The sequence below is a fragment of the Myotis daubentonii genome, chromosome 8, assembly GCF_963259705.1.
Source record: "Myotis daubentonii chromosome 8, mMyoDau2.1, whole genome shotgun sequence".
In the NCBI taxonomy this organism is placed as follows: Eukaryota; Metazoa; Chordata; class Mammalia; order Chiroptera; family Vespertilionidae; genus Myotis; species Myotis daubentonii.
Genome location: NC_081847.1, coordinates 69,254,539 through 69,280,449, shown reverse-complemented (window position 1 = coordinate 69,280,449; position 25,911 = coordinate 69,254,539). Strand labels below are relative to the sequence as shown.

The following is a 25,911-nucleotide window of genomic DNA, read 5'->3' as shown; positions in this document are numbered from 1 at the left end:
GACTGATGTTCTGCATGTGGCCCACCAGGGACCCAGGCTCCTTTTATTGTGTAGCTTTGCCTTTAGTGCTTCAGAGGCAAGCCCAGTTGGCAGACAGATGCCCCCAGTTGTGACAACCAAAAATGTCGAGACACTGCCCAGTGTCCCCTGAGGTCAGAATCGCTCCCATTACTGTTTTATTGATCATCGTGAGGCACTGCCCCTCTGTGGGGCTTTATGGCATCCCCTCACCCCTCATTGTCCTCTCCTTCCTCCTGCATCACTCTGATACTTGGACCCTCCCCCTGCCCCAACACACACAAGCATGCACACACACACGCTTCCCTTTCACTGTCCCCACTTCGGCATATGAAAGTGTCAGGGGGTTCTCTCTTACCTCTCCCTCCCCCGTTGCCCATTTACTGACCCTGAACCCAACCACCATCTAGGGCAGCGGTTCTCAACCTTCCTAATGCCGCGACCCTTTAATACAGTTCCTCATGTTCTGGTGACCCCCAATTTCATTGTTACAAATTGAACATAATTAAAGCATAGTGACTAATCACAAAAACAATATGTAATTATATATATGTTTTCTGATGGTCTTAGGCGACCCCTGTGAAAGGGTCGCGACCCACAGGTTGAGAACCGCTGATCTAGGCATCTCTTCTCTCTGAAAAGCTCCGGGCATCCAGTCCCATTGGAGTCAGCAGGAACTCCGGATGCAGAGGGGTGGTGCAGGGGAGTGTTGGAAACGGCCAGCCCAGTGTTTTTCTTTGCCTTCTGAAATCTGAAGAAGGGGTTGTGTTGAAAGGGTTGCAAGAAAACAAAAAAGGGCCCCTCCAGCCACACCTACGAGGTTCAGGCCAGGCCCGGAGCCTGAGCCCACGGCAGGGGCTGCAACTCACCCAAGTTTTGTTTTGATTTCTTCTGTTTTTGTCTTATCAGTATCATTCTGGGGAATAATGCAGTACTATTGACTTTGGCTGACTTTGGCCTATATTTGCTCATTTCATCCTGTAGCAACCCTGAGGGCGGCTGCTACTATTATTATCCCATTTTACAGCTGAGGAGATGGAGGCTGAGAGAGACGCTTTGCACAGGGGACACCCTGGTAAGAGGTGTAGCTGGGATTGCTCTCAGGACTCTCTGCTTCCAGACAGTGATAATAAGGCAGCTAAGACTTACTGATGTGTTTACTGAATGTCAGGTACTCTCTGGAGTGTTTCATGTGCATTGATTTATTTAATCCTCCCCCCAAACACCCTGTGAACTAGATATCTTCTTGCTTAATGGGTGTGGGAACTGAGGCACAGAAAGGTAAATGACTTGCCTAAGGTTACATGGCTGAGCTCCATTAATCCAGCTCTTAACCCCTACACTCTAGCGCAGGGATGGGCAAGCCATGTCTCAAAGACCGAATCTGGCCCACTGCTTGTTTCTGTAAATAAGATTTTACTGAGACAAGACAATCCTCATTCATTTACATGGAGCTGCTTTAGAACTCCAATGGCAGAGTTGAGCAGTTGCAAAGAGACAGCATGACCCACAAAGCCTAAAATACTTACAGAAATAGTGTATGGCCTTGTGCAGAAAACATTTGCCAACCCTGCTCTGGGGCCCTCCCGAATCACCATTCTGCCATCCGAGCCATGCTGAATTTGGGGTGTATTTTGTAGGTTTAAACGCGTGAGCATTTCAGCAGCTACTGGAAAGCAAGCCAGCATCCTAGGAGGCGCTGCGAAGATGCCGCCAGAACGCTGACTTTGCATCTCCATCATGTTTCTCAGAGGTCTGGCTTAAGACCAATCCAGTATCACATGTGTAGGTACCTTCCTCAGCCCTGGGGGAAGGGACAGGGATATCAAGAAATCCAAGACAAGCAAACAAATCAACAAACACATAAGCTACTTTAGATTGTCTTCAGTGTGTGGCAGAAATGAAACAGGCTGACTTCCTGGGCCTAGGGGGGCTCTGGACACTCACTGGGGAATTTTTTAAATGCTGATGTTCAGGCCTCACCCCCAGAAATGTTTAGGTCAATTGGTCCAAAGTGAGGACTGGAGGCAGCCTTTGGTTAAGCCATATGGGCAAGTAGGAAGAGTGCTTTAGGCAGGGGGAACAGTATGTGCAAAGGCCCAGTGGCAAGAGGGAACATGATGCTGGGGCTTCAGCATGACCAGAACTTGGGCTGCCAAGAGGGAGTAAGGAGAAATGAGGCCAAACGGCTGCCAGGGCCTGGGCCTGAGAGTTCTCAAGCCAGTGTTGTTCGGACTGTTAGTGTTTCAGTGGGTCATGAAAAGAATTTGGTGGGCCACAGCCAGCATTGGGGAAACGCAAAAAAAAAAGAATAGAATAGAAAGTGCTCATGTGTGTTGCATATGAGTTCAGTGTGGTTTCTTGAAAGTTTTATTTCAAGTTTTATAAAGGTGTACACTGCACTGCATTGTAAAATGTGTTTCTACTGTGAGTCTCAAAGATTTTGAAAGCCACTGTTTTTCACCCCTGTGAAAGTTTGGAATTGAGCCCAAGAGTGATGAGGAGTCATTAAAGAGGTTTTAATGGGGGCATGACAAGGTCAGGTTTATGTTTCAAAATCTCACTCTGGGAGTGTGGAGGCTGGGAAGCGCCACACGGGCTACTGGAGTTGGTCAGCGGGGATTAAGGAGGAGACCCGAGTGGTGTTGGGTGTGTGGAGCGCCTGCAGGTAGCTGTTGAAGGGATGCAGGTGTCCACAGGAAGTGCCTGGGAGCGCAGGGGCGGGAGGGTTGAAGGTTGAGTTTGGGTTCTGTCTCCCGCCCCTCCCTGGGGAGTCTGACTTGTCACCTCTCCTGTGGCCCAGGTATTGCAGGCATGATGGATAGTGGGCTCTTCTTTGAACAATTTCTCTTTGCCAAACACTCTGCTAAATATAGGGTGTCCCAAAATTCACGCAAGATTTGAATTTTGCATGAGCATTAACAACAACAACAAAAAATAAAAGCCTAATTTTACTTGGTTTATTTAATCTGATTCTAATATCTGTTTCCCTTTGATTTCAATCCCTTCAATTTGATGAGCATTACCAAGTACCAATTATGGCCCAGGAGCAGGGACGATGAAGACCAATGAAGACCACGGCTTTCCGCATGTGCCAGCAAAGCCGTGGAGGCCATTTACCTGATGTGCTATTCCATATATAACCCTATACTGTATACTTTATGAATCAATAAAAAATTTACAATTTTTAATTATAAACCTGTGTTTTCTATCAAAATTACTTCTTGCGTGAATTTTGGGACACCCTATACTTTCAAGTATTTGTTCATTTAACTAGAGGCCCAGTGCACGAAATTCGTGAACTGGTAGGGTCCCTAGCGGCTGCCGGCTACCAGCCAGGTATTCCCTCCCTTCCCCCGGCCGGCCCTGCCCCCTGGTCGAACTCCCAGGTGAACCCCAGTCGAGGGGACAATTTGCATACTACTCCTTTATTATATAGGATACCCTCACAACAACCCCATTGGTACATACTGTTATTATTCCCATTTTAGAGATGAGCAAATGAGGTCCAAAGAAGGTACCATCAAGTTGCTAGCTGGGACTCCAGCTAGGCAGTGTGGCTCTGGAGCCTGTGTTCTCCAGCCTCTGTAGTGGTTACATGGGAGCCGTTATGCCTAAGTTTGAATTTATGGGGCAATGATAGCCAAGGGTTGTCCTGAGGATTCAATGAGTAATACATTCAGTGAGTAATAATACACTTAGAGCAATGAGTGACCGGAGATTGGTAAATGTTGGATAAATCATAGTTAGTGGTGATACTATGGTTTCCCAACTTGAATATAGCAAGTAAGTAGTAGAGATGGGGCTCACACTCATGTAATGGGTGAACAGAACTGGAGCTGCCTGGGTTCGAATCTCACCTCTGCCACTTGCCCTCTGGGTTGCTGACCTGCGGTATGAGTGTTAACTCTCATTAGGCACTGTATGTCACGTGCCTGGCCCTGAGCCGGGCCTCAGTTGTGAACCCTTTCTAAGTGTGAGATGTTGGTCTTGTTCAAGGTCAAACAGTAATTTGAGCACCAGGACTGGGGTGCAGGCTCACAGCCAACTCACCCCTAATCAACTAAAGCCCCATTGAAAAGGGGCCAAGACACCAAGTTTGGTTTCTCTTCTGGCCCCACAAATCCTTAATCCCTTCTCCCTACCCAGCAGTGGGTCCAAATTAGAGCTTTGGGGCCAGGGGGCCCCAGAGCCCTGGTCCTCGGAGGGAGCAGCCTCCAAGAGTGATGCAGAGTCACAGCCCCCCAGGGCGACTCCCGTGCCAGGCCTGGGCGCCCGGGCTGCACAGCTCCTGAGTCTGACCTGCTTCTCGTCTTGTCTCAGACAACTGTTTTCCTTGGCTTAGGACGGAGACAGGTGACCCCACCTGGTTGGTTCGGGCCCAGGCTTGCTCAGCCTCCCAGACACTTCTTCTTGGCCTCTTGACTCCCGCAGGTTGGCACAGCCTTGCCCTCCTTGGCTCCCGTCTGCCATGCTGTTCCCTGCAAGTACGAGTGGCCCTTTCTAGAATGTGTTTGTTCAGTCAAGGTTGACAGACTTCCCAAGCCACTGTCTGTTGACTTTTGTGGGAGACTCTGGCTGTTTCTCTTGAACATTTCTCTCAAGCCTCATCTTCTCTCCTGGGTGTGGGCTCAGCAAAAGAAGCAAGGGAACCAGCTGAGGTCACAGGCTTGTGTCCGAAGAGAAAGCTAGTGTCTACGTTGACCCGGACTAGGCAGGTGAACTGTAGCCCCTGATAAATGTTTGGAGAGCTTTAAAATGCAGTATACAACTAAACTGCTCTTGATAACCAGGATACCAACAAAGCAAGCTCTTATATCTCTTACACTTCATTCATTCATTCATTCAAAATATTTAGTCAGCATATACTCTGTGCCAGGCACTGTTGTTAGGTCTAGGGATAGAGTGGGAGCAGTCTTTTTTTTATTATTATTCAGCCATTCCCTTTTCATTCATTCGTTCATTATTTATTTATTTGTTTGTTTGTTTTTATTAAATGTATTGGGGTGACATTGGTTAATAAAAGTATAGAGGTTTCAAGAGTACAATTCTACAATACATCATCTATATATTGTATTAGGTGTTCACCACTCAAAGTCAAGTCTCTGTCTTTCACCATTTATGTCCCATTCATGTTCTACCTCCCCCACCCTCCTTTCCCTCTGGTAATCACCATACTGTTGTCTGTGTCTATGAGGGTTTTTTATTGTTGTTGTTTTTGCCTAATCCCTTCACCTTTTCACCCCAACCCCCTTCCCTCTGACAGCTAACAGTCTGTTCTTTGTATCTATGAGTCTGTTTCTGTTTTGTTTGTTTATTTTGTTCATTAGATTCCACATATAAGTGAAATTCTACAATACTTGTCTTTCTCTGACTGGCTTATTTCCCTTAGCATACTCCCCTCCAGGTCCATCCATGCAGTCACAGAAGGTAAGATTTCCTTCTTTTTTTATGGCCAAGTAGTACTCCATTGTGTAGATGTACCACAGATTTTCATCCACTCACTTTCTTATGGGCACTTGGGCTGCTTCCAAATCTTGGCTATTGAGTGGGAACAGTCTTGTTAGGATCTCTATCCTTGTGGAACATATTAAGGTCGCAAGCAGCACTGTCCAATAGAAACGTAATGGGAGTTAGAAATGTGAGCCACATATGTAATTTTAAATTTTCTAGTAGACACAGTAAAAAATATATAAAGAGTCTGGCCAGGTGGTTCAGTTGGTTGGAGCATCATCCCATACACCAAAATGGTTGCAGGTTCAATCCCCAGTCCAGGTGCGTATGGAGGCAACAGATCAGTGTTTCCCTCTCACATCGATGTTTCTCTCTCTCTTTCAAATCAATAATAGCATAGTCTCAAGTGAGGATTAAATGTGTGTGTGTGTGTGTGTGTGTGTGTGTGTGTGAGAGAGAGAGAGAGAGAGAGAGAGAGAGAGAGAGAGATTAGATTAATGTTGATATATTTTATTTTACCTAAATTATAAAAAACATTACCATTTCAACATATAGTCAACATTTCTGTGATTACTAATACATGATTTTAGTTTATTTTTTTGTACTAAGTCTTTGGCATCCAGGGTGTGTTGGGATTAGCCATGTTTCAAATATTCAGAAACCACGGGTGGCTCATGGCTGCCGTATAGCGCCTAATGGGAGAGGTGAGCATGACACAACTAAATACTCAGCTAATTATTCATTGCCATGGTAATTAATGCCATGCATGCAGAGCTCCGGGTGCGGTGACAGCTAATCCAATCAGGGAGGTGACGGTGCCAGTGGAGGTCAGGGAAGGCTTCCTGGAAGCAGTGACATTGCGACATTTTTGCAGAAACCTAAAGGTGAGAGAGGCAGGATGAGCATCCAGGGCGAAGGGGACAGCTGTGCATACACCCCACGGTGGCAAGGAGCAAACATTGCTCAGAAACAGGTTTCTCAACCTTGGCACTTAGGACATTTGGGGCCCGATGCTTCTTTGTCGTGGGGACCGTGCTATGCGTTCCAGGATGTTTAGCAGCATGCCTGGCCTCACCTACACCCACGAGATCCCAGTAGCACCCTCCCCCAGGTGCGGCCGCCAAGAACGTCTCCAGATATTGCCCAGCGACCCCTGGAGGACAAAATCACCCCCCACCACCACCACCCCACCCCGAACCCCTGCTCTGAAAGCCTTGTTAGCGCCGGCTGCCTATGTAGCTCTGTGTCCCTGCGCAGGTGGTTTCGTGTTTCTGGTGCTCGGTTTCCTCCCCTGTAAAAGGGGGAGACAATACTGTTGATCTTATGGGTGGCTTTGAGAATTAAATAAGCCAGTATATGTAAAGCGCCTAACGTAGTGCTGGGCACACGAGGAGCCCTTTCTCAACGTGAAGATTGGCTCAGAGGCCCTCTGTCTTGTCTGTGTTCAGGTAACAGGCACTGCTCGCTGGATTTTACCAGCAGGAGTGAATTCCATGATCCGCAGTGAAATCTACCAGGATGTCGATTCCCGGCATCAGTGGTGCCGTCTGTCTTGCCCCCTACTGGATTACCAGGAACTAGGTCAGTGCCTGTCACATAGTGGGTGCTCCGTAGTGTTGATGGAATGAAACTTGACTTCAGTCCTTGTGAATATCAGCAATGACAGACTCCAGGGTTCTTCAGTGCTGCTGTCAGCTGAAGCGTCATCAGATGAGCCAACCTAACTCAGGACCCCAGACCTGTTTCAGCCCCACGATGCACCCTTTGGGGGTTTGTTTAGTTTTTCCCAGCAGGTTCTGGTGCGATTTTAAACGTGGCCAAGGCAGATCTCAAAAGGGGGGTCCATGCTTAAGGCTGTTGAGTTTAGCCTTCGCTTAGAATTTGGAAACTCCTCCCCCTTTTGTGTGCAAACACCATTATAATACAGTTTACTACTAAATGTAGGGCAGAGGGGGATGCGGAGGGTCACACATGTTACAAAAAGTTAAATATTGCAAGTGCTGTTGATAAATGGTGCGTGCGAGATTCTGTGTATATTGGTCGGCTATAAGGCTGTCAGGTCCTTATTCAGCATTCATTTAACTGCTATTTATTGGCTGATGTTTAGTGCCATTTACAGTTTCCGCCCTCGATGCTAAGGATATGCAAGGCCCCTCTCCCACCCCAGCTAGTGATCAAATAAATATGCAGCATAATTTAAGATAGCGATCAGACTTGTAAAGACAACTACAGCAGGGTCAGGGAATGGAAAGCAGGGAGTGGGGTGGGGGTTGGAGAGATGGGGGAATGGGTTTGATAATATGTTCAGGGAAGTCATTCCTGAGGAGGTGACATTTGAGAAAACACCTAAATGGAGAGAGGGAGTGAGTCAGGAGAAGAGCTGGGGAAGAGGAATTGTGGTGGAAGGAACAGCGAGTGAAAAACCATGAGATGCTTGGGTAATAGCAGAAGGGAGTGTCCCTGCAGGAGAGGCAGTAAGGAGATGAGAGTGGAGGGGTGCTCAGGGCCCACGCTGTGTGGGGCCTTGGCTTAGGGGTTATATGAAGCCAACCAGAAGTCATTATGGCCAAAAGGTGTGTTTTCCTAATTATTTGCAATGATTTTCCAAATGTGGGAAAACATTCCATTGACTTCACGTAATGCAGGGGCATGAGGTTTCTGCTCCAGCTCGGCCTGTCTCATTAGCGGAGGGACCAGAGAGAGGACATTTACTTAACAATTGGCCTCTCCCTTGTAGGGTGGAGAAGAGCCTTTACGGTGATCCTGCTCTGTTCTAAGAACTACACGAGTAGTAAGTCATTTCATCCTCACAACAGCCCTAGGACATGCCTACTATTTGTCTCCCCACTGGAAAGATGAGAAAATTGAGGCAGACACGTCCAGCCAGATCCCGTTCCACTAGGAAGTGGCAGAGCTGGGTCTGACCCAGGCACCTTAGCACCTGCGGGAGCCTGCACTCACCCCACTGTTTCCGGTCCGGCTGGCTCCGCCTACCTCACAGGCTGGTTGGGGAGTGCAGTGAAGAAAGATTTGTGACAGCAATTTGCCATGAATATGTATTAATATTCTCGCTCCCTTAATTTTTTAAAATTTATAAACCCCTAACGGAAATTGATTCATCCCATAGTGATGAAAGCATTAGATCACAGGTTTACGGGGAACTTTAAAATGGAAGGAGTGTCGCCACCCGGACCCACTGACCCCTATTCGTATCCGTTGAAGCGGGCACCTGGACGCTGTGCCCCTTCTGATGCGATGAATGGGAAGAACTTTGAAGCATTACTGCCCCACCCTTCAGTTACTCTGAACCTAAGTTAATTTTAAAGTAAATGTATGGGAATAAGTTAACACCACCATGGGGACGCAAACAAAATCCAGAACATGAGATATTCTGCAAAACAACCTAGTTTCTTCAACATGTCAGTAGTCTGCATAAAAAGGGGGGAGGCTATTCTAGACTGCTAGTAAGTACATGTAACTCAGCAAATGTAACATGTGGACTCTTTTAGACCCCGAATCTTACAAACCAACCTTAAAAGGCCAGGTGGAGACATTGGGGGGTGGGGGGGGGGGGGGAGAGTAGGGACCGTATTTAAGATGGCACAGGTATGGATGTGAATTTCGTTAGGTATGTCCATATTTTCTAAGGCAGTGTGGCAGAGAGAAGAGACTTCAAATTCAAATTGGTTTTAAAACTTCACTAAAGAGAAAAATAAATAAAAAAGCTTAGAAGAGACCCATGTGATAAAATCTTGAAAATGGTTGTGATTGGTGTTCGGTGATTCGTTTTACTATACTGTCTGCTTTTGCATATATTTTAGATTTTTCATTAAAAACAAAACAAACAAAAATTTCTAGCTCTCCATGAAGCATCTTACAAAAAAAAGAAAAAGAAAAAACAAGGAGAATAAAGAAAAAGACCATATAAAATTGATGCAACCTCAAAACAAGAAGAAAAACATGTAAAAACTCAGAGTAATGATGTAATTAGAGGAGATCAGTCATTAGGGAGGATTAATTTTAAGACATCTGCTGCTGTCGGTGGCAGATGGCAGGAGAGGAGAACACTCAGAGTCAGACACCCTGGCTTTAAGTCCATCTCTGCCCCTTATAGTTGATTTTAGGCAAGTGGCCTACACTTCTGGTCCCTGCTTTCCTCATCTATAACATGGGGTCTGAGTTTTCCCTCTCCTGTAGGGGCTACTGGGAAGACTAAGGGAGCTCAAAGGTGAATCGCATTTAAAACAGTGCCTGGCTCCTAGACAGCACCTACTGCATGTGGACTATTCTTACTTCCAGGTTTGTAATGGTCATTGCTTCCGGGGGGCACGAATAAGGATTTGGGGAGAGCGAAGATATCCTAATATTCAGTTTTTAGCATTCAGTTTCTCTCACCGTTTCTCCAGTATTTTTCTTCCACCCATTCCCCTTCACTTAATTAAAATGCCCTATTCTGTAGTTTCAGAATGACTCTCTCCATGGTTTAAGATGGTTTAATATGGGTCCAGGTCATTGCGGTCGGTTGTGGTTGGGTGAGCAAGGAGAGGAACAGTGATGGGCAGCGATGCCTGTGTGGTATCCACTAAGGGTAGGGGATGTAAAGTCAAAACAAAATGCCTTTGTAACCGAGGAGAATGCAGTCTCCAGCCTGCTGCCTCCTTTCCTGTCTCTTGGGGGGCCAGTGCTGGGGCTCCCCTTCGCCTCCAGCACTTGACATTCTCCAGCCTTCGCTGGCAGGGCCAGGCCTTCCCTTACAAAGTCGCGGTGTTTCGTTTTGTGCTTTGTTTTGATGGTTGTGGGTTGGGTTGGCTTTTTTGGGGGTTTTTTCTTTTTCTTTTTTTTCCCTATGGCTCTGCATGAGAAATGTTCTATAAAGTTCTGCATCTCGCTCCAGGGCCCTGTTGAACCCAACCTGAAATCAGCAGAATGTGTGTGGTCCTGTCCTGGTTGGTCACCGCACATTGGGTACTTTCTGAAGGCTGCCTCTGTGGGCTTCGGGAATATTGGAAAAACACATTGTAAAATGCAGGCATCTGAACTTGAGTCATGTTTTTTAAAAAGCCAATCTCAAGGGGTCATAGACGGTATGATTCCATTTACGTAACATTCTCAAAGTGACATCTTAGAGTTGGAGAGCGGATTAGTGATTGCGAGGGATTAGAGGTGCTGGGGCGGGGCTTGGTGAGCCTGGGGAGGGACAGCACAAGGGAGATCTTGGTGGTGATGGAATAGTTCTCTGTATCGGTTGCAATGGTGGTTACGCGTGTGATAAAATGACGCCGAGCTCTACACAGTCACACATTGCACCAATGTCAATTTCCTGGTTTTGATATTGTACTGCAGTTGGGTAGCATGCAATCACTGGGGGGAAATTGAGGGAAGGATACCCAAGCCCTCTCTGTACTATTTTTTTACAACTTCTTATGAATCTATAATGAAATCAAAATAAAAAGTTTAAAAATATATCCCATGGACAGCAAAACGGGATTAGCCCAAACAAAGGGCCCTTGTTTCATATGCTATCAGGAATGAGGGAAGCATAATAAAACTCTCCCTCAACCGTTTTTATTCTGCACCAAGTTCACATGATGAGAATTTACCCGCGTGGGTGGGAGAGCTTAGTCGGAGGCTAGGATTCTAGACCCGGGCTGACTCTCCTTCCCAACAGGACTCCCTACGACATGAGGCTGAACGATGGTGGTGAGGAGTTGACTCTGAGGAGGCCTATTAAAACAATTGCTATGTGTTCCTAAAAGGGTTTTGGATAAAATCTTTCAGATCAGGGAATAGAAGCAACGCAAGGGTGAGAGGACAGGACACGGCCATTGGGAATATAAATTGGATCAGCCACTCTGACAGTGTCCTTGATGATTTCAAAGGGAGGCCCAGCAGTTTTCCTTTGGGGTATCACACCTAGAGAGCCACATGCATGTGTGCCCAAGAAGGTGTGTCCCAGGCCATCCGTGTGACATGAGTTAAAATAACAGAAGTTGGGAAAACAGGACTGGCTGAAAGGAACTGTGGTGCAGACATACCTGGGGATGCTGTGCAGCAGGGAGAAAGAATACGCTGGATCTCTGTATCCTGACAGGGAAAGGACATCAAGATATTTTCATGCTCTAACCAGTTTGGCTCAGTGAATAGAACGTTGGCCCTCAGACTAAAGGGTCCCAGGTTCGATTCTGGTCAAGGGCATGTACCTTGGTTGCTGACTCCTCCCCAGTGAGGGATGTGCAGGAGGCAGCTGATTGATGTTTCTCTCTCATCAATGGTTCTAATTCTCTGTCCCTCTCCCTTCCTCTCTGTAAAATTAATAAAATATATTTTTTGAAAAAAGATATTTTTATGGTTAGAGTGAAGAAAGTCTTGGAACAGGATGTACAGATCAATGACATTGGTTAAAACATGTTGATAAAACACTCTACGTAGGGACATATTTGGCCATTTGTGTGTGTTGTTGACCAGAGAAAGGTCTTCAGAGCTATTCATCCTGTTAGTAATTGCGGATACTGCTGGTGGGATATAGTGGCCAAAGGCAACTTTAATTTGATCTGAAATTTTCAAATTTATTTACAAATGTTTTGAGATATTACCTGGGTGGTTAAAATTTTATCTTAAGAAAGAAAAGTTGATGCAGTTATTTTCTCAGCTTGAGGAGACACATCGCTAGGACTAGGCTGTCTATATCCCAGCTCTCTGGGGTCACCCCTGATGAATGCCACCTAAGACTGGATAGCAAGTCCCACTCTACAATCCGGACTTCATGAGAGCAGGGAACAGGTCTGTCTGATTTGGCATTGTATTCCCTGTGCCTGGAACAGGCCTTGGCCTTCAAAAAAAATAAAAAGTGAAATAAGTAACAAAAGAGCAGACTTTCATTTTTTGTATGTGATAGGAATAGAGGCAATGATGCCAAATGATTGGCAGCCTGACTTAATGAATGAATGAATCCTTGAATGAATTTAGCATCCGCTGTGTCCCTACTTTATCTGCCTTCTTCATGGCCTTTGGAGAGGAGACTGAGAGTATCTTGTTCACCTGAGTAGATGGTTGCCTCTGTATCCCAGCCCTGCCTCCACAACTTCTACTAAGTGACACCTTCCCTGTTGTAAGGGAGGTGCGGAGGAGGGATGGAGACGTGGACAAGAGAAGAGGCTTGTGACCGCACCATTGTAGCATGTGGGGTCTTCCCGTGGACACAGAAGTAGGCCACAGTAACAGCAGCCCCCGAATTTCACTGGTAGGCAGTTTATTCCTACTCTGACTTTCACACTGAACTCCAAAGATGTGAGGCCCATGTGACCAGGATGGGGTCACAGTCTTTTAAGACGTGCCGTTCAAATGTAGGCTGTGTCCCTGGATTGCCAGCAGCTCCCATAGACACCTTCCAAGGCTCATGTCCAGTGGGAAAGGGCATCTCTTCTGCAGGAGCTCATCCTGGGCCTCTCATTGGCTCCCACGGACTCGTGACCACTACCCCTGAGCCAGTCACTGTAGATGGGGGGGGGGGGGTGCTAATTGCCAGGCTTAGGGTCAGCCCCACCCAAGCCACATTGTCTGAGAGTCGGGGAGAGGCAGTCCCCCCAAAGAAAGGAAGGATGCTATCGCCACAAGACCCACCAGGCCAAACCCAAGACCCCACTGCCCCTGCATGCTCCTTCTTAGTGATGACTGCATGCTGTGTCTCTGGAAGTTTCCGCTTTCTCCTCCTGTTTTCTTAGCTCAAAGCAGGACCACCGAGATAATTTTGCAATATATACATGTATCAAATCATCTCATGTACTAGTACACCTTAAACTTATACAATATGTCAGTTATATTTTAATAAAGCTGGAAATAATGAACTATGGGGGGATAGGGTGGAGCAGGGCTACAAAAGACATGACAACCAGGCAGAGCTTAATAGGCTCATAACCACAATGAACAAGTACCTTGTGTCATCTGGACAGGAGCTTTGGGACCACTTTTCCCTTCTGGGGTGGCTTGGGGACAGTAGCATCCAACATCCATGTCCTTCTGACCATGTCCTGTATACAGTCCTAACACTGGGAAGAAGAGTGAACCAGGGGGTCTCAAACTCATGCCTAGAGGGCCCAGGCCGGAATATAAATGAGTATCCCATCTGGGGTGGTGACAGTATCAGTGACCAGCACATATAGCAGGCACTCCATAAATACTGATTGAATGAGTACATTTATTCATACAGTAAATTCATCTATTATGCCACAAATATTTATTAAACAGCTCTCAAGGGCCAGGCCCTGCAGGAGATTTGGGGAATGTAATGGGGGACAAAACAGACAATATCCCTGCTGTCAGGTTGCTTATAGTCTGGTCCGGAAGACCGATGGCAGTAAATAACTGACCTACACCTGGAAAAATTGTTATAGTGACTGCACTAAGAGAGGGTGGGACGTGGGCCTGTGGAAGCTGCTCTAGGGGAATGGGCTGTACTCAGGGAGCGCCTGGGGAAACCATGCTAGAGCCGAGACCTCTGAGGGGCAAGCAGGAGGGAATGGTGTTTCAAGCAGAGGGAACAGCACGGGCAAAGGCCATGGTGCTGGAACGAGACATGCACTGAAGGAAAGCCTGACCAAGGCTGTGTTCAGAAGTCTTGGCTTCATTCTCAGAATAACAGAAGGCATTGGAGGTTGTCAGCAAGGATGAGGTGAGAACGCAGGTCCATTTCTGTTGTCTGCAGTCCCTCAGGCCACTGCACTGAGAACAAACTGGAGGGAGGCCACAGTGGCCCCAAGGAGATGGGCGCAGAGGGCAGAGGCTGTGGTGCTGTCCAGGGCAGAGAGGGTGATGGCTGGGCCATGGAGGTGGAGAGCAGTCAGTGAGTTCCATGGATGTTGAGGAGGTAAACCTAATGACACCTAGTGATGGATTGGATATGAGAATTGAAGGAGAGGGAGGAGGGGGACAATCCTGGGCTTTTAATGTGAGCAGCTCTCCCCCTGAGATGGGGAGACTGGTGCAGAACCCGTTTGCGCCTAGCAGATGTATTTAGAATTGAAATCAAATGGGAGTGGGGGGTGTGGAGGCGGCCAGAAATGTCCAGGTTGGGGCCACAGCTGCGGTCCAACGAAAAACCTGTGATGGTTGTCGGCACGTTTGGATTCCTAAGCCCTTGAAAGATGCTGGGAGTTGGCCTTCTCTCTAGTCCCCTTGGCTGACTGGCCATCTGTCCTCTCCAGCCAGCAGGCAGGGCCGCTGTTCTCAGCAAAGGTAGCTAGTGTGCTCAGGGGGGTGTGGAAAGGTGAGCTGCCCACCCGCCTGGGACCCTCCATCTGCTTTTGATCCCTCCCAGCCTTTGAAGTCTCCCCCACCCCCCACCTTCCAGCTGTCATCTCTCAGGCTCCTCCAGCAGCCTCACACTCCCCCAACGCTTCTCAGTCCCTGGGGACAGGGGTGGTGACAAGGGTAACAAATGGTGCAAGCCGCTGGCAGCAGCCGGCCAAGGAAAAGGCCAGAGGCCTGGGGCTTTCGAATGCCTCTTTCTTTCTGCGGCTCTTGGCCTGCTTCGCAAGCAGCAGGGGTATCAGGGTTTTGCAACAATGCAACACTGGGGCAGAAACTTTTTGTAAATGAATCCCATGCCTTTGCTTCCTTTCCCTGCCTTCATGAAAGAGAAGCTAAGTCTTTCTATCCCCCCCGCCCTGCGCCCCCCTCCAGATTCTGTTAGACTGCTCTCCCTCTTCCCTCCCCTGCCAAGAGGCTAAGCTGGTCTCCTATTTCAGGTCATTGTGAGGAGGGGAGAGGGGAAGATGGGAAGGAGGCCGCCCCCTAAGTTGTAAAAGAACTCAACTCTGTCCATCAGGCCACAATAGGAACCAGTGGTTGTCGGATGATCTTCATGGCAGGTCCCAGGGTCCCCCAGGAATGTATGTTTCAGGCTTTTGTCTGTGTGAATGCAAATAACGTCAGTAGTCGCTACCCCTCAAATGCCAGTTGAGCACCCACTCACTCATGCCGTCTCTCATTTAATCTGTAGAACAGCCTGCCAGGAAGGGCCCTCTTATTTTCGCCATCTTTAAAGATGAGGCTCAGAGACATTAAATAACTTGCCTATGGTCATATAGCTGCTAAGACACAAGAGCTAGAATCTGACCCCCTGTGGCAGTGACAGAGCCGGTGCTCTGACCCGGTGGCTTAGGGGATACACTGGAGCTGGACGGGCCCTGAGTTCAAATTCTGACTCAGTTTTACTTACAAGCTGTGGTTCAAATCATAGACCCTGGAGCCAGAGGACCTGGTTGTGAATCCTGGTTCTAGCACGAACCACCAGGTCGCTCTCTGAGCCTCAGTCTCCTCATCTGTACTGACTTCACAGGATTAAGTGAGCCAATATATTCAAAGGTCTCTTGGCTCCAGAGGAAGTGCTCTTTAAGTGTTAGCTATTTTTATTAGAATTATCTGTAAAAAGAGCACTATAATCAGGGCCTGTTAAGACCTTCAGAGGCCTCAAAACACCGACGAGATCAGCCTCCCTCCTCCACTGCCATGTAACTTTTTGTAAATGAATCCCATACCTTTGCTTATAACTCAGCAATAAAACAATATGACCCACAAAACACAAACATAAAACTCACCCTGTGCTGAAATTCTAAAAGCTGCTTTTTAAATCTTCGTGGCAGAACAGGATATGTTCACTAACTAGGAATGATTCACATTCCCTTGGTGCCTATGCTTTACTCAGACCTAAATCTGTGTTTAGTCGGCCTGTTGGGAAATGGAAGGTAGATAACTGTTGTCTCCCATGGTGGTTGAGAGAATTAAAGGATATGATGTAAAAGTGATCGGTAAAATTGCCTGGCATGTAAGAGATGCCTGAGAAATGAGAGCTATGATTAGAATTTTTGGAAGGGTTTTTCTCTGTTCACATTGCTATACTGTTGATTATTGGTTTGCTTCTGCAAGATAAAAGCCTCCTAAACCATAACAAGAAAGAGCAATTGTCAGGTTCTTAAGTTAAGGTCCTGCTTACTTTGTGAGCATCACAACCCTACTGCTCCAGCCTTGTTAGTGTTATCTATTTCGTTGCCTCCACAGGATGATGTTTGAATTGCTGGAGGGCTATTTGATTCAATCTTGCATTGCCTACCAAAGATCTAGAGACTCAGTCAAGTGGCTTGTTTCCTTTTGGAGTAAATACCATGCAAATTAATTGGGGGGAAGGCAAACTTTTTAATTGCTATATCTTGCTGGATTGATTCTTTTATCATTACTTTATGTTCCTCTCAATCTTGATAATGGTTTTAATTTTCAAGTCAATTTGAAGTCATTTCTGCTTTCTTTTAATTAGTATTTGCTTCATATAGACTTTTACAATATTTTGCTTTGAATCTCTGTGTATATTTATATTTAAACTAGGGGCCCGGTGCACGAAATTCGTGCACTGGGTGTGGGGCGGGGGGGAGTGTCCCTCAGCCCAGCGTGCCCCCTCTCACATACTGGGAGCCCTCAGGCATTGACCCCCATCACCCTCCAATCGCAGGATCAGCCCCTTGCCCAGGCCTGACGCCTCTGGCTGAGGCGTTCGGCCTGGGCAGCGGGGACCCACAGCTGCAGCGGCCCCGTGATCGTGGGCTTCGCTTTAGGCCCAGGCAAGGGGCCCCTAGCTCCTGGGACTGCCAGCTTCAACCGTGCCCAGCTCCCATCGCTGGCTCCACTCCTACTTCCTGCTATCACTGGCCAGGGCGGAAAAGGCACCTGATTCTCTGATCATGGCTGGGGGTCAGGGCAAAGGCGGCCCCAGGGCCGCCTTTGCCCTGCCCCCCAGTTCTTAGCTCCCCTCTAGGTTTCCGATCACTGTCAGTGGCAGGGGGCTTCTTCCTGCTTTCCCTTTCGCCTCCCTGCGTTGTGCCTACATATGCAAATTAACTGCCATCTTGTTGGCAGTTAATTTGCATATAGCCCTGATTAGCCAATGAAAAGGGTATCGTCGTACGCCAATTACCATTTTTCTCTTTTATTAGTGTAGAAGGGTCTCTTGCAATAATCGTGTAGTCAGTTTTTTTAAACCCAGACTTGTAATCTTTGCCTTTTAATTCTGTTTATATTTCATGTAATTATTGTAATGTAATGTAAATGTGTATTAAGTTTAATACAATTATTGATAACTTTGAGTTTAAATTTATCATTTTATTTCTCTATTTGTTCCATCTCTTCTGTGTTTTTTCTCTTCCTTCTTTTGGATTACTCAATTATTTTTATTATTCTATTTTCTCCTCTATTAGCTTGTTAGTAGCCATTTTTAAATTATTGTCCTCTAGTTACCCTTAACATTATAGCATACATTTTTGGTAAATCTTTTACTATAAATTAGTACTTTTATCACATCCTTATGCAAGGTCCTTAAAACAAGTTAACTTTGTTTATCCCTCTCCTACTCACATAGTCACCTTTTATGCAGTTCCCTATTCCTTGCAGAATTTTCATGCTCCCAGAACATTATTTTGTAGTGTAGGTCTTCTCTTGGCAAATAATCTTAATATTGGCTTGTTTCACTTTTGAAGGATTTTCTTGCTGGCATAAAATTCTACATTGGCAGGTGAGATTCCTTTTTTTATTTCTGATAGTCATATTTCTATTGAGAAGTCTTATTTCTCCTTCTTTATAGATAACCTGTATTTTATTTCCCCTCTGGCTGCTTTTAAGATTAATATGTTTTCACACATTTGCAGTTTGACCATGATATACACTGAATGGCCAGATTATTATGACCGGCCAGATTATTATGACCACCCCATCAGTACTTCATTGACACTTCCAAAAATACTGAATATTGAAAACTTCCTAAACAAATACTCTCAAGGTATTATTATTATTAGCATAACTAATTCACTTAATTGTACTGTTGGGGTGGTCATAATAATCTGGCCACTCAGTGTATATGCCCAGGAGTGTTTTCTCTTTGTTTATTCTGCTTGGGAGGCACGGAACTTTCTCATTGCATAAGCTTGATATCTCTCATCCGTCTTGGAAATGTTCCTGTCAGTTTTTCATTAAATATAGTTTCTGACTTGTTCTCTCTCTCCTGTTCTTCTATAGTCTCTATCACATGTATGTTAGACCTTTTCTCCATGTTCCATGTTGCTTTTATGGTTTTTTTAACCTATTTTCCAACCTTCTTTCTGAGATTTGTCTACTGACTTACCTTCCAGTTCATTTAGTTTTTCTTCTGCTATATCCAATCTGTGGTTCAACTGCTCTATTGAGTTCTGAATTTCAGTTACTTTATTTTCAATTTTAGAATCTCCATTTGATTTTTTAAAGATTTTAGTTCTCTAGTAGCATTCTACACCTTAAATCTATTTTCTTGATTATATTATCAAAGTTGATGGGGAATCCTTGTTTGATAATCCCCATATCTGGATCTTATATGGATTTGGATTTTTGTCTTTTTTTTATCATTTCATCTTATATCCTTGCATGCCTGGTGGTTTTTATTAAATGCTAACATTGTGTATAAAAATTATGGTGACTTTGGAGGATGACATCTTCTCCAAGAGGAAAGTTACTTTTCTTCTGGTAGGTGGCGATAGTAGGAGGCAAATCACTTTGATCCAGTAAGGGATTAAGATAACTCAAGACAGGTTCTATTTGGTGTGCCCTTGCTCCAAGGCAATAACCCTTCAGGGTGTCAGTTAAAAGCCCAGTGTACGTTAAACTATAATTAAAAAATAAAATTTTTAAAAAATTACAAATAAAAGCTTGGTGTGTTTACCAAGGCCTCTCATCCTTAATGGGCCATGAACTCCAAAATCTGCCTTTGCCAAAAGCTCTGCTTCGTTTCTTGCCTTCTGAGCTACCCCTTTCTGTTTGACTTCTCTGGATCTCACCCCACCCAGCTTAGGTATCAGCAAATGCCTCAAAGGTAGTGACTTTCAACAATATTAGGCTCACTTCTCTATTGTTCTCATTTCTCTAGGATCTTTGCTAACTGCCATAGTTCAGTAGCCCTGAATGCCAGTTTTTGTCTCCCCAGCCCAATGAGACTGGAAAACTCTAAACCCTTACCTTCTTCCTCTGTGCTTATAAATTGGCAAATGTCTTGCAAGGAAAAGTGGTAGAGGTCATACTTAACTCAGCCCATTTCTCATCTCTCTGGGATCCTGGGCCCTCACGCCCTGCCTTGGTTATCCTCCAGTGCCTTAAAACAATGTTTTGTGGCTTTTATTTTTAATTGTGTAATGAGATTAAACCAAAATACAAACTGTCCCAGAATATCTGAAGAGTAAATTCAGTTAGAGGGTTGCATACATATTAGGAAAATGGCTTATTTTCATTTTCTCCGATATTGGAGGCAAATGCAACTTTAAATCATACTAAGTGGAATATTTACTTAAATATGAAAGGTAAAATTCCATGTCAGTAGTTAAAATGTAGACAAACTTTAATGTCCAAGGGTTAGGGAAAGAATTTTTACATTTAGTGGGGGAAAAAGAACTTATTGGGCAAATATATGACATTTTTAATTCTATACGACACCATAAATAAAGAAAACAGAAAATGAAAGATTAAGAAAGGAAACTTATAGCATCTAAAACCAACAATGAACCAATATCTAGATTCTACGAGGCACTCCAGCAACTCAACAAGAAAACAAACAAACGAAGAATCCAGTAGAAAAATGGGTAAGGATAAAAGATTTACTAGTAAATAGACAGTTCTCCGAAACTCATATGCCCCATAATTAGGTTGAGTATATGCTCATACTCACTAGTAATCATAGAAATGCAACTTAAAACAACTAAGGTATCATTTTTCACCCCATCAGCTTGGCAAAAATTAGAAAGGTGGACAATGCCAGGTGTTAGCAAGAGTTTATCAAACTACCGGGAAGGTAAGAGATGAACCAAAGAACTTGTGTCCATGCTTATGAGCACCAATGGACAAAGACAATAGGGGGGTGGGGCATGTGCTGGGAGGCAGGAGCGGGCAGGGAGAGGTCAATGGGGGGAAAAGGAGACACATGTAAAACTTTCAACAATAAAGAATTTTTTAAAAAAGAATTTATGAAACTAGAATGCTTCTGCACTTCTGGTGAGAATCTAAATTAGTACAGGAATTATGAAGAGCAGTCTGCTAGTACTTGGCAAAGTTGAGTTCACATACTCAATGACACAGAAATCATATATATATACATATATATATGTATATGTATATATATACATACATATCCATTTTACGAATATATGTGTGTATACATAAATATGTTTTATGATTTTATTATGTTATACATTTTTTAAATATTTAGTATATTCAAATGAAAATGTTCATTGCGGCATTGTTTATGATGGCTGAGAGATGGCGGCTTCCTACATGTTCATCATTAGGGCAGTGCATAAATAAATAGAGCGGGTGCACAGTATGGACTTCTAGCCACAAGCTAGCGAATCGTCCAGCAATATGTATCCTTTTTAAAATCATAGTGCAGACTGGGGGTGAAGTCTCATCAACAGAATGAGATCTCATATACAACACTATTCATGTAAATTAAAACATGTCCGTCACACATAAAACAACATGACATCATTTAAGAAGACACATTTAATACATTAGAGTCATTTTCTAGGGCGAATTGGAAACATGAGGATAAACAGGAATTCTTAAAAATCTTGTTGAAAGAAGCTAATCACTCAATTCTAGATTTCCTCCCTCCCTTCTTCCCAGTCCCTCTCCCCCTCCACGCCTTCCTTCTTCCTATCCCCACAGGTGTCAATCAGATGAGAGAATGAATAAGATTCTGTGTCAAGTGCTGTTGGGAAAATACGGATGATTTCCATGTTGCTTGGCCTGCAAAGATATTAGGCAAGAGGTGAAGACACCAAAAGCTTTAGCAGCAATACTCTGTCCCAGAGTTAAAACTCACAAACACATTCCTGCTCTGCTGTAATGTCAACAAATGCTGTTTGGATGTGCTAAGAGCTCTTGAGGATGACAGCAACACTCAGTAAAATAAATAAGCTATGTGACTGAGGCCAGAAGTCACATTGCTATTTCTTTCCTTGTCAGGCTTTCCTGATGGCTTTCAAATGCAAAGGCCTATAGAGACCAGGAGGAAATAAACATGGAAAAGGAGGGTCAACTGTAAGACACTAGGGAGGGGTGGGGATTGTGGCAAACTGGAGCCCATAGGCCTTCACTAAGTTGGTCTGCCACTACTCAACTCCAGCTAATTGTTGTCATGCAGAAATGTGGCACTATTCTTCCATTTTCAAGAGAAGCTAAAAATCTAGGTTTCTGTATGAAATTGGCTTTGCTTTAAAATATTGGCAATGACTTTTAAACCCTGAGGATGCAGAGAGACAGTTCATTTTGTTTTGAACTGGATTTGGTCATTTAGCTAACAATTTGCTGCCTCTAATACCATACTCATAACATCTGGATACTTAGAGACAGGGCTATTTTTTACATCATTGTTTATTTTTTAACCTTGAATAACCTTTCTCCAAAAGGATGAAGGGAATGAGTTTAGATAAAATGCAAATTTCTGGCACCTACAGTCAGACAATAGGTTCAACATCTGCTATTTGCTGAGCTCCATACAACGTGTTTGAAGTATTCAAAGAATGAGACTCCCAGGCCTCTCTCCTGGAGTGTCTGTGGTGTTCGGGGAATAAGCAAACAGGCACACAGCATGCATGCATACCTGGGAACATTTAGGAACTAAATGCGTATCAGCTAATATAAAGATATAAGCAGTAGAAGCTGATTTGTGTGGAATTCTTTTATCAGATTAAAAAGTATATATAAAATACTTCCTATGTGTAAGTCCTAGAATAACTGATTTATTTCTTTTTTCAAAAAATTAAGTGTTTCAGCCCTGGCCAGTGTGGCTCAGTTGGTTGAGCATTGTCCATGCACCAGAAGGTCACCAGGTCGATTTCCCGGTCAGGGCACATGCCCAGGTCACTGGTTCAATCCCTGGTTGGGGTGTGCACAGAAGACAACCAATGAATGTTTCTCTCTCTCCCTCTCCATTTCCCTCTCTGTAAAATCAATAAAAAACATTTTTTCTTTAATTAAGTGTTTTAGGCACACAAAGATGCACAGTAACCACGTAACAGAGGATAACAGTAGTATGCCCATCACCCAGTTTACAAACTAAAACTGGGCTGGTAAATATTTTCTGGCAGGTATTAAATATTTGTGGGTCTCTGCCATAATTACTCAGAAATGCAGCATGAAAGTGGTCGTGGACAATTTGGAGCTATGCTCCAAAAGACTTTACTTATGGACACTGAAATTTGAATTTTACATAATTTTCACATCCTGAAATGTTATTCTTCTTTTGATTGCTTTCAACCATTTAAAAATGTAAAAGCAATCCTTCGTTCAGGGGTCACACAAAACAGATGGCAGGCTGGATTTTTATTTTTTTACTGTTATTTATTAATTATTGTATTATTTTCCATACAAACAACTGCAGACCTACTTTTGCCCCACCCTATATATTTTGATGGGCCTCAGTCAATGTCAGCCCCTGAACGAAAATGTCACACATATAATTGACACTCCCAGGGTACCACTTCCCAAATCGCGCCCGCCCCCCTACTATTCCCAGAGTTAACCATTGTCCTGAAATTGGTGTTTATTGTTCCTATACATACTATTAAATTTTTATTGCATGCGTCTGCATCCCTAAACAGTATATAATACTGGTTTGTGTATTTTGCACTTCATAGAAGTAGAATCACAACTTGGGCACCCTGCTACCTCTTGCTCAGTACTTTGCCTGGCAATCTGTCTGTTGTGCTCTGTGGAGCTTCATCCAGCCTTTTGCACAGCTGTATTGTATTCCATCATGTGAGCGCACTGCCTGGTTATTCATAGGCATTTAGGTTGCCACTGCTAAGTCCTTTCTTTACATGTATCATCTCTTTCCACCTCACCATGACCTCATCAAGGAGGTACTCTGATAATCCCCACAGTCCAAGTGAGAACACTTTTGACTTAGAGCAGTTTGGTCACTTGCTCTGGCTAGGGAGTAGTGACGCTGGAATTTGAATCCACAACCTTCTTACGAAGAAATCTGAGTTCATAACCACTTGGCTTCAGTCAGTACGTGGTGTTTATTAGCACAATGATATCGGATCCTGACCTTGGATACGGATGTGCAGTCAATAAACTTAGCCTTTCTCTGAGGACAACTTGAATCAGTGCCAAACGTTGCTGGTTGTAGTTGAGTCCTTTGCTAACTGCCATGTACAATGTTGTGCTCATGAACCGGAAACCTCATTTCCTAACCACAGTGGGTAGGAATTTGGGAGGCATAAGTACTGACAGAGCGCAAGGGTTGGAAAAGTTTTCAGTCAAAGAACCCAGGACACTTGTCCCTGCCTCCGTTCACATTTTATCAAAATGTGATAAAGTAATTCAGGAGCTAGTGTCTTCTTTCTGGGGAGGGACCACAGTGGTGGGCGGTGGGTTTTGCTGCCTAGAGGGACTTAAATATCAGTAATGCCTTCGGAGCCTTTCTCCATCTGAGCAAGTCACACCGTGGAATACCATATCCATTTCCCCTCTTAGCTACAGTCAACTTGGACTTCTCCCCACGCCTCTGGCTTTGAGGAATCTAAATTCAAACACTCTCTCCCTGCCTCTTTCTCCCTTCCTCTCCCGAGAAGTCTCCCTGGCTCACTCCAGCTCATTCACATGACATTTGAAAGAGTCCAAACTATAATTTTTCTAGTGGCAAAATACAGTAGGAAGGAGGGGAAAGTTTTAATCAAGTGGGCGTCTTCTCCCGAGGGGAGCAAGTACTTCATTTCAATGCCTCATTTCCCTTTGATGAAAAGTTTAGTGAATTTTTATTATGTAGAATTTATAAGACGGCTGGGTTTAGGTAATCAGCTCTCATATTTATACTCTTAGGGAAAGAAAGAGAAATCATTAGTAAGCATGCATAATTGATGAATAAATTACATTTCCCTTTGTTTTCTTTCAGGTACAAGGAAATGCTAGAACTAGTGCTCTCACCCAGTCTTACTGTAAACAGCACCTGTGTGGGTAAACTGAAGCTTACTGCTGACGCCGATGTCCGGACTCTGAGTGGCACAGAAGGTAGGCCTCCTGGCATGAGCTGTGGTGGGGCAGGGGTGGTCCCTGCCCACCCGGCGGAACATAGTGAGGGGCTATCAGACTTAGACACCCATCCTTTCGAAAGTACCGTCGTTATAACAATTTCTCCTCCGGTCATTTAGATTGTTGCCGCTGGACCAAAACTTTGGCGTACGTTGCTGACAATTCTGTCTAGTCATTGGAAGGGAAAGTGTGCTCGTTCGTGCTCTGAACTTCCTGTCTTGGTCTCTAATTCCAAGAATTGCTGACACCCCCCCAGATGTAGCCAGTTTTGGGCGTGTTCCAGGTCCGGCCTGGTCTCCGCTCTGTCCCCCCGCGCTCTCCTGCCGTCGTGGCATCCATGCAGGCGTCTTGTCTAAAGGGGGTTGGTGTTGGGACAAGAACCCGTCCACCTTTTGCTTTCAGGTCGGGTTGAAGTCAAGGAAGCAGAGGAGAGTTAAGCTGTTTTTAAAATTATTGGCAAATGATGCAGCCAGACGAGTTTCACTAGAACAATTCCAGCTATTGTTTGCTTGTTTGGGATCTGTCAGCCTTCCTGGCAGAGCTGGAGTTAACAAAAGGCATTAAGCTATTCTGTTTACCATTGGGCTTAACCCTTTATTGGGCCAGCTTTGGGGTTTGCTGCCGGTACTCTGGGACCCCCGGCTGTCTCTCCTTCACCATCTGGGTTTGATGCCAGCTCATGGGGCACAAATACTATGTAACTGTCATGGAAAACGAGATGCGTTTCTAGTTGTAATATAACGTCACAAGGAATTTGCTTTTAAGCAACTCCAGGCTTCTGGGAGTCATTATTGATGTCACCAGGATTATGACATTTCCTTTCCATGCCGGCAGTGACGCTGGAACAACCCTTCGCTGGGTGCCACCAACAGGGGCTGGGCTCTCGTGCCCAACCCTCATGGCAGAGAACACCACCTCGTTCTTCCTGGCACTTAGGAGCGTGTGTGTGAAGCCCCTGGGCTCGCACAGAATTTGAGCAGATGCATTGAGCCCCGTTCACAGCCAGTCATGCTTTTCTCTCTGTAGAGAGAGGCACAAGTTACCTTAAGCCCGTCTTCATTTCAGAGCCAGCAGAGATGGGCCAAGGCATAGGCTGCGAGTAAGGAAGATCCAAGTCTGAGTCCCAGCTCCACTGGCAACCAGCCCAATGGTCTTGGACAAATGATTGAGCTTTTCTGTGCCTCAGTTTTCTGTCAAATGGGGGCATAATCATGACCCACTTCACAGGGTGCTCACTGCAAGATTAAATGACGTAATATTACACAAAGTGCCTGGCCCAGCTTGGGGGCGTGGTACAGTGGTTTAACTTACGATTCCATTGTCATTGTCCTCTGACTCCTAGAA

The 25,911-nt window shown here is 44.9% G+C and overlaps 1 protein-coding gene and 1 long non-coding RNA gene across 5 annotated transcripts in view; both read left to right on the top strand.

Moving 5' to 3' along the window:
* The window catches only part of LOC132239867 (uncharacterized), a 566,058-nt gene that overhangs the window by 250,218 nt on the left and 289,929 nt on the right, over positions 1–25,911 (top strand). The window lies entirely within an intron of this gene.
* Positions 1–25,911, top strand: part of EYA2 (EYA transcriptional coactivator and phosphatase 2) — a 209,784-nt gene that overhangs the window by 47,025 nt on the left and 136,848 nt on the right. For all 4 annotated transcript variants that reach the window (XM_059706857.1, XM_059706858.1, XM_059706855.1 and 1 more), the window contains one exon: positions 24,431–24,546. In XM_059706857.1, coding sequence (XP_059562840.1) covers positions 24,441–24,546 — 106 coding nt within the window. In that variant the 5' untranslated portion in view covers positions 24,431–24,440. Of the gene's footprint in view, positions 1–24,430; positions 24,547–25,911 lie in introns of those variants that run through there.